The 14,264-nt window shown below is 40.7% G+C and overlaps 1 protein-coding gene across 7 annotated transcripts in view; it reads right to left on the bottom strand.

Annotated features, from left to right (window-relative positions):
* SYNE3 (spectrin repeat containing nuclear envelope family member 3) overlaps positions 1-14,264 on the bottom strand; it is a 982,841-nt gene that overhangs the window by 330,925 nt on the left and 637,652 nt on the right. For all 7 annotated transcript variants that reach the window (XM_069637674.1, XM_069637672.1, XM_069637675.1 and 4 more), the window contains one exon: positions 1,969-2,151. In XM_069637674.1, coding sequence (XP_069493775.1) covers positions 1,969-2,151 — 183 coding nt within the window. The remainder of the gene's footprint in view (positions 1-1,968; positions 2,152-14,264) is intronic.

Genomic DNA, 14,264 nt, shown 5'->3' with positions numbered 1-14,264 from the left:
AGTTAGGGCAGTTTCTGTGAAGTGTATGCAGAAAAATACGGACTGGAGGGGTTCCACAGTATTCGCCTCTGGGTAGCTGATGATAGGGTTGAAGATGATACGCTTGAGAATTTTGGAGTGGTGCAACAGAAAAGAGACAGATCTGCAGAATGAGGAAATATTCGGATGAACTGTAGGTTTCTCTAGAAGGGGTGTGACTGGCAGTCTTACCCCATTTCCTTGCAGGCCAGTTGTCTATTTTACTGCAAAATGTAGTTGGGGGTTTGGCATGGGTATTTAGAAAAGTGGGGAGGTGTGGGATAGTTGCAGGTAGTCTCCTATCGAATTTCTTGTGGGAGAATGTGGTGAATTTGTTTTTAGCAAACGGGCATAGAGCAAATGGCTGTGAGTGAATATAATAAATCCAATGTGGCCACCTTGCAGCAGGTTTAGAAGATGCCAGCTGACAGAGAAAGGTTAAAGAGGGTGGAAAGGTGAGAGCAGGTGCCAAGTGCAAGTTCCTTGAGCATTTAAGGTGCAATGAGATGGACCAGAGTGGAGGGTAGGTTTTCTGAGTGAAGGATGGGTGTAAGCTTGCCAGGGGAAGCAGAAAAAAAGTTTGTAAGTGAAGAGAGGGTGTGAGTCATTGAGAGAAGGTGGGGATAGAAGAGGGACATGGTGTAACATATTTTCGGATGTTTGAGGATAACTCAAAGGCAAGGAAACAGAAGGGGTGGATATGGGGCAATGTTTGGGGACAAGCATAGTCTGGGGTGTCATGAACAGATTTTAAATGTGTGCATGAAGAGAGGATCTAAGATCACTGTAGTAGGAAGATTTAGTAGAGTCTGGAGCAGTGGTGAGGGAAAGGGGGGAGGGGCGGAAAGGGAGAGAGAGACTGAATAAGACGAGTCCTAAAATCTTTTGTTTATCGATGAGATGATGAACTGAATGAGTGAGTGGCCAGAAGATGAGGCATCAACAGAAATAGCGCAGGAATAAAGTATGGAGGATAGGAAAATCAAACTAAATCAAGCTGCAATGTGAGTGGGTAGGAAGGCTATGTAGTTTAACCAAACATTTGTCCAATAGAGTGAAGTCCAGATGTAATCGATGGGGCTTGGTCATGTTTGAGAGATTGAGGTCACCCAGGATGACAGTAGGGACAGTGTTCATTAGAGTTTCACATAGTAGGTTGAAATTAGAGAAGAAATTGAGGGAGTCAGATGGGTGGTAGATTAGTGTTATAAGAGAGAGCGTTATAAGTGAGAATTTGCAAAGTTATGTGTTAAAAAAAAGTGAAGTCAGATGGGGGAGTGGAGCCAATGATTTGCCCTCGTTGATCATCAGGCCAACACAAACACCTTTTTTTGCTACATATGGGAAGTGGGAAACCTTTGCGAAGTCTGCGTGGGAGGTGGCCTATTGGGCAGAATGAAAAAGGGGAACCCAGGTTTCAGAGATTGGCCATCACTAACAATTTGGGGTGTTGACAGTCAGCAGATGAGCAAAAGGTTACAGAGGAAGGGGCAGGGGCATCTCTTTAGGGAGACAAGGGGTTAGATGAAGATGGAATGGGTAAGATGTGAGTGAGAGGAACATCCAGGGTGATGTTTGAGTAATGTAAAGAGGGTAGGGATAGGAAGAAAGGGTGATGAGAGGAGCAGTTGTGGAACTATTCATGGAGTACACAAAGTTCCCCAGAGAGGAAGATAAAGAACAATCAGGTAAACACAGGAAGAAAACAAATCATAATAACAGCAATAAGATTCTTATTTTGATAACACTTTATGTTTGATCTTTCCTGCTTCTAGGAATTGTAATGACAGGTGTTAATTTTACCCAACACAGTGGTACTCCATGTATGGCCTCAGAAGGCTGAAGGGCTGATGGGTCCATGTCAGGATTCAACATGTGCCCTCAGCAAGCACACAGGTCTCGAAAGAAGCACTCAATTCTCACAGCTATCTTAGCATCTAGCAGGCTCACCTGGAAGCTGCGTTTCCGTTGTAGAAGGCTGTTATGTAGAGCCTCCCTCTCCTTTGAAGCTTGTGCAGCTTCGTTGAGGAGAGAATCTGCTTTCTCCTCACCAAAGATGCTTCTAATAAAATCCTTCTTCAGCTGCATCATCATCATCCTCTCCCGAAGTCGCAGACTTTCTTCCAACAATGTCTGCAAAATTCAAATTTTGTTACACAAAAAAGCAATTGCAAGATGGCATTTTAGAAATAGTCATTCTGGCGAAATATGATTGCATTGTTTGAACACATTTGGAAATATTAAACAAAACATCAAAGATGTCACCAAAGTGTAACCGGGCACAGATTATACTCGTCTAAGCAATATTTATGCCTGTCTGTGAAACCCTAGCTTTCCTTCAACTCAACATTGGTGCCGGAGAAACACAGCTGAAAATTAAATTCCAGTTATGTGGCATGATTGCACAGGTAATAGCTTGCAAAAGGGATCACATGAAAGTGGAGCGTAACCCTTTTAGCTGCTGTTCAAGTGTGCTGTCTTTCGTAAGCCCAATTAGGGTCCAGAAAAAGGCTGTACACAAGTGTAGGAAAACATAGCAGATTTTTATTAATAGGAAATAGTTCCCTCCTGGGTATAACTTCTTGGATTCTCAATGCAGATTTAGAACCTGCTTGATCTTACTGGATCTTACCTGATCTTACTGGGTAGGGACACCTGTTGCTCTCCACTGTCATCCTGATAATTCTCAACCACCTCCTACGTATGTTTTAGGAGCTTCTCCAAGATTCTTTCACTTACATCCACCAGATGCTTCTGAAACTCCTTTGGATAGATGTTGTCAACCTTCTGTAGATATTTCCAACCTCCTCATAATATCTCTGTACAATTTACTCCTGATAGCTCTCACTAACCTAAACAGCTTGTTTCCCAACCTTCTCCTGATAATATTCACCAGCCTGCTTCAGATGACTTGACATAAGATCCTCCAGATGATGTATTCCCCCGCTCAACTCCTCCAAACTATGTACTTCTACAACTACCTCCAAACTACTTTCTCCACCCACTTCCAACCATCTGCTCTCTCCAGCTCTTTCTCTTTCTGCAACAGTGTCTGTGACTGAATGAGGGTCTGTGATTGTCTGTTACAGGTTGAAGCGTGTGCCAGTTTGGGGCTGGACAAAGTCTTTAACGAGCTTGTCTATGAAAACAGTGGGCCTCATTACACGGACGGCGGTGGACCAAGGTGCTATCAGCACCTTGGTCCATGCCGGTAAAATACCGGCACCGCCTTGGTGGAAAGGGGAATTACCGCCCTATTCCAAGGTTGGTGGGGCAGTAATTCCCTCTTCCCCCATTGCCCTTCCTCATTCCCATTTTTGCCCCATAGGGCATTATGGGAATGGGGAAGGTGCTAATTACGGCACCGCAAATTGCGGTACCGTAATTAGCTCCCTGGTCCCTTTGCGGGTTGGTTTTTAACGCTTGCAAAAAGCAGGCGTTAAATTCTCCAACCCGCAAAGGGACCTCGTAGTAAGGCGGTAAGGTTTTACCGGTACTGGTAAAATACTGGTACCGGTAAACCCTTACCGCCGTCCGTGTAATGAGGCCCACTGTTTTTCCCGGAGGAACCACACGCCCCTGGGAAAGTTTCTACGTGGTCTTGATTACTTGCCACAGGTTTCTTCTGTGTGTCCCTGGTGTGCAGATCAGTTGACTGAAAACATTTTTATAGCTGCCACTATTTCCCTCCTGTTTTTAAGCATTGTGATGCTAGTGGACGGTAGGATAGGTCAGGGGCAACGTGTTTGCCTTGGAAGCAAGAACACGCAGAGCATCACAGTTTCAATCACGGTCACGCACTTAGAGACTGGTATCTGGTATTGAGCAAGTTATATAAGATTAATGAATGGGAAATGGATACTGTGTCAAATTGTACTACAGGCTTGCGGGGTGGACGCAGCATAAAACTGAAATGTCTCTCTACTGCTGGTGCAAGCTTGTTGAGCGAGTGTTGAAGGAAAGCGAACTGCATCTTTAACTTTGGGGGGGGCTCGTACAGTGAGTGCTAGAGGGAAATGTAATGTTTCTCTGATGTTGGCAAAGAGTTCTAGATAGAAAAGAAGCAAGCTCACTGAGTGAGCAGTGACGGAAATTATCACAGGCCCTACATGAAAATGTGTTCACTTTCTACCAGGAATACTTTTCCTTGATTGCAAAGTTTCATTTGCAGCTTCTGATCTGATTTAATAAAGGGGCAGTGGTGAAAAATTCCCCTGGTGCAAGAAATGTCATCCTTAAATGGAACAGGGTCATTAAAGGGGTCTCTGTGACTGTCCCCTGCTCCGAGTCGGGGATGAAGACGCAGTGGCTTGGGAATCCTCCCTATACCATCCACAGGCCCATCACCCACTGGCTTGGGGAGGCACGCAGGCCTTTGGTGCAACCCACTAGGTTCTCCCAGAGCCACGCAGGCTACTTTGTCACAGCTCCAAAAGTGTAACAAGTCTGATGGTGAACATGCAGGAAGATGATGACAAATCCACGCCCCTTGTAAATGTATAAGAATAAAAGCAGTGGACAAGAAACATTCCACGTGTGTAAAATTACTGTAAAGGGACAGTGCCACCACAGGAGTGAAATGTGAAACAACAACGAGGATACTACTGTCAAGTAAACCATATGATATACAAACAAGCAACATTTTTGTTTTCTCTTTTTCAGTTTCAGGGTGCACACAAGGTGGAAATCCTATTATTTCAGTATAGATATTAACAACAACAATGGTAAATGGGTCTTTGCTTCCCCAAATTGGACAGTTACATAAATATTAACTTTAAATACAATGAGTAGCATAACAGCATCAGTATTATAGACTGCTTAAGTGACTGTTAAGGCAATGTTCCTCAATAAATATAGAGTGTACCAATAAACACAGCAATACATTTTTACCACAATTCACATTAGGTTAGACTACACAGAGATAAAACTGTTAACAATATATAATTCTGGGTTCCCTTTCTTTCTTCATTTCATTAAGCCATTGACCCATTTAGAAAGTCCTGGGCAGTCTCTAATGTCTCTGGCGCAGCAACCCGTGTTTAAATTCAAAGTTGTTTCCTAAACAAAACAATTAACAAACCCGGACCTTAGGTGTCCCAAAAATAAAATGAAAAGCTGTCATATGTTTCTGCTGGAGGAGCTGCAGGGCTGCACTCTGGCTAGAGAGAACCAGAAAGTGCTTGGCTGGTTCAGGAACACCACAGAGTCCGGAGGGGCATGGGCCTATATCTTCTCTGTGGAGCCTTTCTTCTGCAAGGCAATGCTGGCTCCTGACGGTGCTGACGGGGCTCACAGAGGATGCTTTTGGAAATCTGTCCGGTGTTTTATCTTTTTGAAATTGTCGAAACGTAAGTACAATAAATAGTGATATAACTTATCTAACGTGGGCAGAGGGCTTGGCCTTCGGCAAGGACTAATGTCTACTCTGATTTGCCTATTGGGGTATGTACTGCTGATAACGGCTCACATAAGTATGCATTGCAGAAAATATGTTTGTTAAAGGAGGTTTATAGTTGTTTCATATATGTTAAAAGACGAATTATTAATAACTTATATACAGTGATGTAACATTATGAAACATTTTCACTTATGAAAATGTATTCAATTGACAGAAAAAACTTTGTTAAAGGGACATTACGGTTAAGATGTACCCCACCCTTGGGACTCCTCTGCCCCAGTAGTTAGCTAGTGGCCTCCCACCTTCGCATCCCTTGGCACTTCCTCCTGAGCTCCCATGAGCACTTGTCCATCCGTACCGCCCCTTTTATTTATGCACTTCTGTCACTGCACAATGAATATGTCAATTTATAGGAGCACTGTGTACAATTTTTTGGTATAAGTAAGGGAAATGTAGATGCAAAAGATGTGTGGAACATTGTTAAGTGGCAGTTGTTGGGTGGAAGTTTAATATGTTGATAGGCTATATGTAGAGATTTTGTAAGTGATTGGTGGATATATGTGTGAATGGTTTAAAGCAGGCAATGAGGGAGAGTTACAAACATTACAGTAAAAATAGTAGAAGGGCTGTTTTGTGTGATGGTGAGCATGTAAAATCCGGGTTTTCTAATAAGGCATGGGCTAGACAGGGGAATGCAGAGACTGTAGATAGTCTTAAAGGGCAATGGATTATGGTGTTTATTGTATAGTAGAGAGAAGAATTTCTGACAGAAATGTGTTTCTGTGCTTTTTTTCTTTTCTCTATTATACAATTGTCCATTATTGCCATTAGCATAGTGGAACATGGTAATGGGAATGTTGGAGAATCTTATTGAATCTAACTACTTTACTGAAAAATGTAAAGTAGATGGAGGCTATATGAGCTAAAAAAAATGCAGTTCTGGATTGTTTGAGAAGCACAGATCCATTTGCAAAGTGTGGACGCCTTTGCGGACACATCATCATGCCCACGCACGAGCCTGTGATCACGTGACTCAATCTGAAAAGTCCACGATGACGTCAGATGTTTGCGAACATCGGCGAACACAAAAACGGTGAAAAAAGTTGCAAAAAGTGTACAGAAGTCTTAAAAATGATGCTAGAAGGTGGGGAATGGCAGAGTTTTAAGGTGAAACTTCCTAAACTGGAGAAAAGTGTTGCTATATTGATGTAAGTATGATATTAGTAAGTTGAAGCAAATTACGGTGCACTGGTAAAAAACCATGAAATTCTCTGAAAAAACATTGTTAAAGGGATGGTATGGTTAAGTTCCACTAATAAAAACCTATGAAATTCAATGAAAAAACTTTGTTAAAGGGACGTTATGTAAAACCAAAAAAAACACAGAAATTCACCAATTATGGTAAGCTAAGCAACAAATGTCCAATCAAGTTAGCCATCTCACTGGGTTTTGCTAGCTAAGGGTTTAAGATGGACTGCCTTACTTGTGCCATGGTTAATGATGGGGTCAGGGCAAAAACAGACATGCTTTATTGATCCAGATTTTAGGGGCTGTTTGTCCAAGGGTAGGGAGGGACTGTCAGGGATTAGCAGATGCACAAGCTATGAGCTGTTCCCCACAGAGGGTATCTTTGGGCCAGGGAATGTATCGCCTCACCCATTAACAGCTATTTACACTACAGGGAGGGGAGAGAGGCTGTCGGACTGTCTCTTTCAAGTAGGTAGGGTGCTGACTGAATTTCATTCTTACATTTACAACTTTTACACAAGTTGGAAAAGGCCAGAGAAGGCAGTAGAAGTACCCTACAATCGCTCCTAAACTAGGCAGCTGCTGTGTGTGCCCTCTGTGACCACACAATCAATGGAACATAGCTAAATCCTTAGTCCGATGCTAAACCAGCTGAGAAATGAAAACCAAGGTTTTGCAAACAAAGAAGAAGCTTGCAGGTCCCTGAAAATTAAGATAAACAGCCTGTGTGGAAAGGATGCCTATTGTGTAGATACGTGGGCTACTGTGTAAAATGGGCCTTGGGCTTAATCCAGAGTGCAGACAGATACCATCACCTGGGAGTAAGTTCACAAAACAACTTACTGGCATGGGACATCTCCTAAATTCGAGAAATGATACAACCCAGGCTACAGGTAGGCTGCTCAGATTTGCAAAACATTTAAAATCTCAGAGTGACTGAGCAGCCAGGCTTATCTCAAGAGGGGTCAATGTGAGCTGTAAGGTTGTAACACAGAGTTTCACAATTACATGTATTCAAATAAACATTTACACACAAGGTTTCTTGATTAAACAATTATTAATGACGGCAGCAATGGGTAAACTTCAAATCAGTGGCACTTTGCAGTTTCAACTCCTCGCGACTCTCGCAAACACCACCCCCTCAGTTCTCGGATACCTTGATGGACTTTCCTCACATCTGGGGTCCAGCACTCTGTTGAGGTGGCTGAGGCTTGGTCGGACCTGCTTCATGGGAGTCCAGAGGATCTTCCTGGAACTCGGGTCTGACTTAAAAGTGATGCACTCCATCTGGTGTTCCTCTCCCTGGCAATCGGTTCCTGCAGCAGCAATGGAAGTACAGCCAGCTCCGAGAGGATGTTCAGAGGAGTTCATTTTGGGGTTGATTGGTCCCACCAACCCAACGGGAGAAGTCGTCTGTTGCAGGGCTTCTCTAGTCGAGGCGAATTCGGAGCTTCAGCAGGGCTTCTCCGGTCAAACTAACGGTCCAGGAGTTGCAGCAAGCATCTCTTCCAAGTTCTTCTTCGGATTCCTTCGTCCAATGGTCGACTCTGCATTCCAGGCTGCAAATTCTCCCATTAATTTGCAGCCTAGCTCTCACTCACACAGCAGGGTGGCTGTCGTTTAGGGGAAAATTCCCTGCAACAATTGTAATTGTTGTAATAATGTAATTAAGAGTAATTACATTAACCATCCAAGAAAAGGACATCAAATTCCTTTGACACATACTTCGACATGTGACACCACCAATGTGATTTATGGAATGAAATGCCCTGTGGACTTTTTTATGTAGGATTAACAAGCAGGAAAGCGAAAACAAGATGGGGAGAGCAGAAATCCAACATTAGAGAGCAATCAGTGAAATCAACAGTCACAACATTTTAAGGAGCAGAAACATACATTAGCACACACCCAGTTTGTGATTCTTGAACACGTCACCTTACCAAGAAGAGGAGGTAACCTATCTAAAAGACTAGAGCAAAGAGAGTTTTTTTGGATAGCGAAACTAGACAGCATGCACCCCTATGGGATGAATTTAGAATGGGATTTGAGTTGTTATTTATGAATTAACAGTACAACTGTGGACAATAGGGGTTTGTTGCCGCAAGCACGAATAATCCATGATTGACTATCTACATAGAACTCTTCGTAAGAACATGGTTTGGAAATCAGGTGTTTTTGATTTAGTATACAGAAATAGGATATGAACATCAAGACGTATCAGTGACTGAGCATATGTAAATCACCTTGATATAGGTTATGACATACATGTGATTGGTATTACCTGTTGGAAATTTGTACAAGAGTGAACCTCTGAGTTATATTCAGTAACTACCCTGAATTAGAATTGAGAGCATGTCAATTCAATGTATATCACGATATCAGAGCATATCACAAATTAATTTGGAGTGTGAACATTTTAATAACGTATGCATTAGCACCAACCAAATTCTGAAATTTAGAACTGTACAGTGCGAATAGACATTAAGGATTCTCCGTAAGTAGCAGTGCTGACCACAGCACCATAATAGCGGAAGGGCTATTAACTACTAGCTTATGTACAGATAGTGATTCAGTTTGGGAATAACGCAGTCAATATAAACATCCACATCCCAAATAGATTAGGCAGGAACTATAAGTGCCCTTCTGGCACTATGTATGTAACCAATAAGGTTCAGTGTTGGGACTGGGACAAGAAATAGGCCCGGTCACCCAAAAAAATGTGGCCCACCCCTCGCCTCATGACCCCGGACCTCTGATGACATCACCGGAAGTGATGTTCCAGAAGCGATGAAACACATCCTTTCACCCCTTGACAAAACAGGAAGTGGAATGAAATAGCATTGTTCCTAAGTACACTAAATTACTGTGAATCCAAGCAGACGTCCAAGACCAAATGATAATATGTTATTGTATAACACTTACCCTTGAGCTCTTTTTTATAGAACAAATATGAATACAATATCACCCAACCTGTGTTGGTACTCATTTATCGACCTAGGAAGGATAAAAGGCTTTTTGAAAAAAGAAAAAAAGGGAAAAACAAAACTTTTTTTTTTCAATTTTCTTTTTCCGAACCGGGCCAGGCATGGCTAGAAACCGGCCCCCACTCACCAGGGATGTTTCGGCCCAGCCACGAGCCGAAAGGCCGAGTGGCCAATCCAACCCTGATAAGGTTAGACACATATGCTCCACACACCCAACATGGAGGATGGCCAAGCATGAAAGGGAAATTAGCTAACAATATAAATAAAGGACAAGACGCAGAGTCGCTTAGCAACCACCCGATGCAACTGCAGAGGGAGTTCCTAGCGGCCGACAGCACGCATCCCGACAAGAATCCAAACTACTATTACAGGTAAAACCAGAATCTAAAAGCAAGTTAGAGGAATTGTTGGGTGGCTGTCTAGGGACAGGATTCACTTAAGTATATATGTGTATCCACAGAAAGCGAATCGAGGAAAACCGCAACTGTACGAGGCAGCAATTCACCCCGAACGCAGGATTTCAAAACAGCACAGAATCAGCTGTTCAGTGCGATACAGCGAAAAAGGTAGGTTAGACCTGCCATTCCCAGACATGCATAACTAATGTAGTAAACTGCATCAAGGTATATGAATACATAGATTGATACTAGATCCTTATAATCATTTACAGCAGGGACAATATATACTGAAGGGAAGAACCGCAGGAAGCTATTATCCCACACGGTTCTGGACACAGCAGAAAACAAGTGAGTGTAGTGAATCCAAACCGAATATATGTATTTAAGTTTACTTGATCGTGGCTCCATGTGGGACCGAGCGCCTAAAAAGCGACTTGTCCCACAGGGAGTCACAGTAGATCAGATGCAAGCAGAGCCAGTTAAACCAGCAGCCCCTGGTGGTCCTAAAACCAGTGCCCTTTCTTTACAGAATGGACACGTGAACTCAAACATTAATTTGGCGTAAAAGGCATGAGACGACATCTATCATTACCAGAACATTTGCCTCTATGGTAGGCACAGAGCTGACTTACAGACTTACAGGTTAGTGAGAGAGTGTGTTGTGAGCAATTACATATTAAGGGAACTCAATAGACAAGAGAATATTGTTAATTGGACATTAAATACAGCTCCATGTATTACTTATTTTTTAGAAAGAATTGATTAAAGTCCAGATATCTTCACCTGAAGAAGGGCTCAAGGAAGCTCGAAACACGTAGTGAAATTTAGGAGGTGTCCTTGCAAGATTATCCAACAGTATTAGAGCACCCAGATAAGAACATATTCAGATATCTGAACAAAGACAGTACTGTAATTATTATCAGTGTACAAAAAATGCTAAATAATGATCAATCCGTGTTATGAATACTATTTGTGTATCATTGAATCTAATATCAATGCCAGAAACTTGTAATGAAGTTAAATTACTGTGTTGACCATTGTTACTTTATTGTAAAAATCATTAATTGAGTCATTGAAAATCAACATTGACAACAAGATGAAAAAATGAATTAATGTATTTTTGTATATATATATATATATATATATATATATATATATATATATATATATATATATATATATATATATATCAAAGAAGAAAAACAAGAAAAAAAACCTAATAAAAGCTTTTTTAGGCGGCACTCTTCTCCCAAGTAAAAATGCACCAGATGCAAAAAAGGATCTCCATCACACGTCCTTTATTTTGCCAGAAAAACACGGTGGACAAGCAGTTTCAGGAGAGAACAAACAATTACGCGTTTCACCCTTCCGGGCTTCGTCGGATTGTAAACATAGAAAACAGGTATCTCCATTTAACATTTCTCTGATGTTATAGTCCCTCTTCACTTTCATGTGAAAAAATGCATTGCACTTAACCTGGTTAACATGGGTGCCATATTGGAAAGGCTTTCTTACAACGTGTATTGCCAACTTTCTCATACATCTTGTGCTTACATCATTTCATTTGCTTAAGAATTTCATTTATATAATTTATCTTTTTTTTGGTACAAAAGCTTGACGTGACTGTAGTCAAAATCAAAATCATATAAATAGATAATCTTTGTTTGAATTCACAAGTGCATATGATATTTTTGGAACACCACATCTTTTTAAAATTCCAATTGTTTGGGATTCCTGATGGCAGTCTGTGAATAACTGATCCTGCATGGAGACTACCTTCACATTATTGCCATAATATTAGCATAGAATATTTAATATTTATATTGTCTTAACTATTTGACCATACTCTATCCGAATCCTTCCATTGTTATTTGCTGATGGATTATGTTAGCCATGTAGTGCATAGTGCTTTGTCAAGACCATAAAGTGCATAGTACTTTATCTTGACCTTAAAGTGCATAGTGCTTAAAGTGCACGGTGCTAAAGATTAAAAGCAATTTTATAATTTTGCATATATTTTACACAATTGCTAATTGTTCTCCATCGTTGGTATATAGATATGTAGTATAGGGATTGATAATGGTCTTAAATTAAATGGGCTGTCATGTTGGCCTGGTTTATCAGTTGTTTTTGTATGAAGAAAGAACAGGTTAGTAAAAAATAATAGTTAAATGCTATTATCCATATTCGCCTCAATGCAGTGCATAATGCTTACAATTTGTATGGCATACAGTTAATACATAATTTTCATTCATTTTTTCTTTTGAAGGCCAGTAATGACAAAATTCCATAAATTTAATTAAATTTCATTTTAGCATTTCAGAATTAGTGTCCATAAAATTAGATCAGTCCCACTATGTGGCTATTCACTTCTAGGAATTATATTCTTTAAGGGTGTAATCTTTAGTTGATTTTGTTTTGTTCGTCATATTTCTAGGATCTGCGCAATTGAAAAATGCAAAGATGTCTGAGACATGGACTAATGGATGTTAAAACTGGAGACCTGTAATTGTCACATATATTACAATATATTTAAGAAAGCTTCTTAAAAAATTATTAAAACCGTATATTTTGCAAAGTTGTATACAAAAATTAACACTTGTTTAAAACCAAATATCTTGTTCAAGAAAGGATATTATGGATACATATAGACACTGAGTGGGAAGACATTTGTAAACACAGCTTGTTCCTAGAATGTTCTATTCCGCCACAAAGGTATAGAGTTCTTCATCTTTATTGTGACCTCCCGGGTTCTTAGTATGGTAATCAACAATATATTTGCATTCTGTTTGTCGCAATTTTCTTTCCCGATTGCCACCTCTCGGATGTGGGGATATTTTATCTATTCCAAAATATTTTAAAGAAGATATATCCCCATTGTGCTTTTCTTCAAAATGTTTTGCGAGAGGATAGGATGGATCTTAATTTTTGATGGCTCGAAGGTGTCGCAACACGCAGAGTTTTACTTCCAACTTTGTGCTTCCGATGTACCAGAGGTTACAGTCACATGTAATTGTGTACACTACGTAAGATGTAGAACAGGTAATGTGTTTAGTTATTGTTATCTTTCTCTGTGTCTGAGGGTGTATATAATGTTTGAGAGAAATCCCATATTTGCAAGCTTTGCACTTGGTACATTTGTAGGATCCATTTTGGTTGCTTGCTAACCACTGTGTTGTAGATTGAACAGGGGTAACAAAGAGACTTGGCGACAATTCTGATTGTAATGATTTGGCTTTCCTGAATGTCACACTTGCATTTGGCTGGATGTGCTTTTTTATGTCCAAATCTCTCTTTAGTATTGACCAATGTTTACCCATAATTTTTTGGATTTCTCTGGCCCTGTTGTTGTACGTTGTGATAAATCTTATATTGTCAATTTTTGTGTCCTGTAGTTTCAATTGGCTTTTCTCTTTGTTTTTTCTTAAGATGGCCCCTCTGGTTTGTTTGGCACAGTGGTTAAATGCGCTATTGATTGTTGACTTCTTATAGCCTCTTGCTACAAAGTTGGCCGCTGTTGTAATTGCATTTTCTTCAAATGTTTTACTCTCGCTGCAATTCCTTTTCATACGCAGAAATTCACCATATGGTATACTGTTTTTGAGGCATCTTGGATGTGCACTATCTGCATGGAGTAATGAGTTAGTACTTGTTGGTTTTCGATATGTTTCCGTAGTAATCACTCCATCTTTGATCTTGACTTTAATGTCCAGAAATACAACTTCTGTTGGATCATGATGTTGGGTGAATTTGAGATTGCTGTTCTGTGCATTCAAGGTATTGAAAAAACACATCATTTCTGTTTCACTGCCCTCCCATATTATGAACAAATCGTCGATATAGCGACGCCATAGAGCTACCTTGTTGGTATGTAGATGCATTGTTTCATCAGCCAGCAAATTTGCCTCCCAGTTGCCCATAAATAGGTTTGCATATGTCAGTGCTACTGTAGTACCCATGGCAGTACCGCATAGTTGCTTGTAATGTAGTCCATAAAACATAAAGGCATTATGAGTAAGACAATAATGGAGCATGTCCAGTAACATCTGAGAGTGATCTCTAAAACTGAGAGATCTGGTGAATAGGTATCTTCTGGTATCTTCTGGCAGCTTCCATGCCTTCTTGATGTTCAATACACGTGTACAATGAAACAACGTCTAAGGTTATGAGCAAATATCCTGGTTTCCATGGTATTTGGTCAATCTGCTGGAGGAAATC

This window comes from Ambystoma mexicanum, chromosome 14 (assembly GCF_040938575.1).
Source record: "Ambystoma mexicanum isolate Mex_15411 chromosome 14, UKY_AmexF1_1, whole genome shotgun sequence".
Lineage (NCBI taxonomy): Eukaryota > Metazoa > Chordata > Amphibia > Caudata > Ambystomatidae > Ambystoma > Ambystoma mexicanum.
This window is presented reverse-complemented; position numbering and strand designations above follow the sequence as displayed.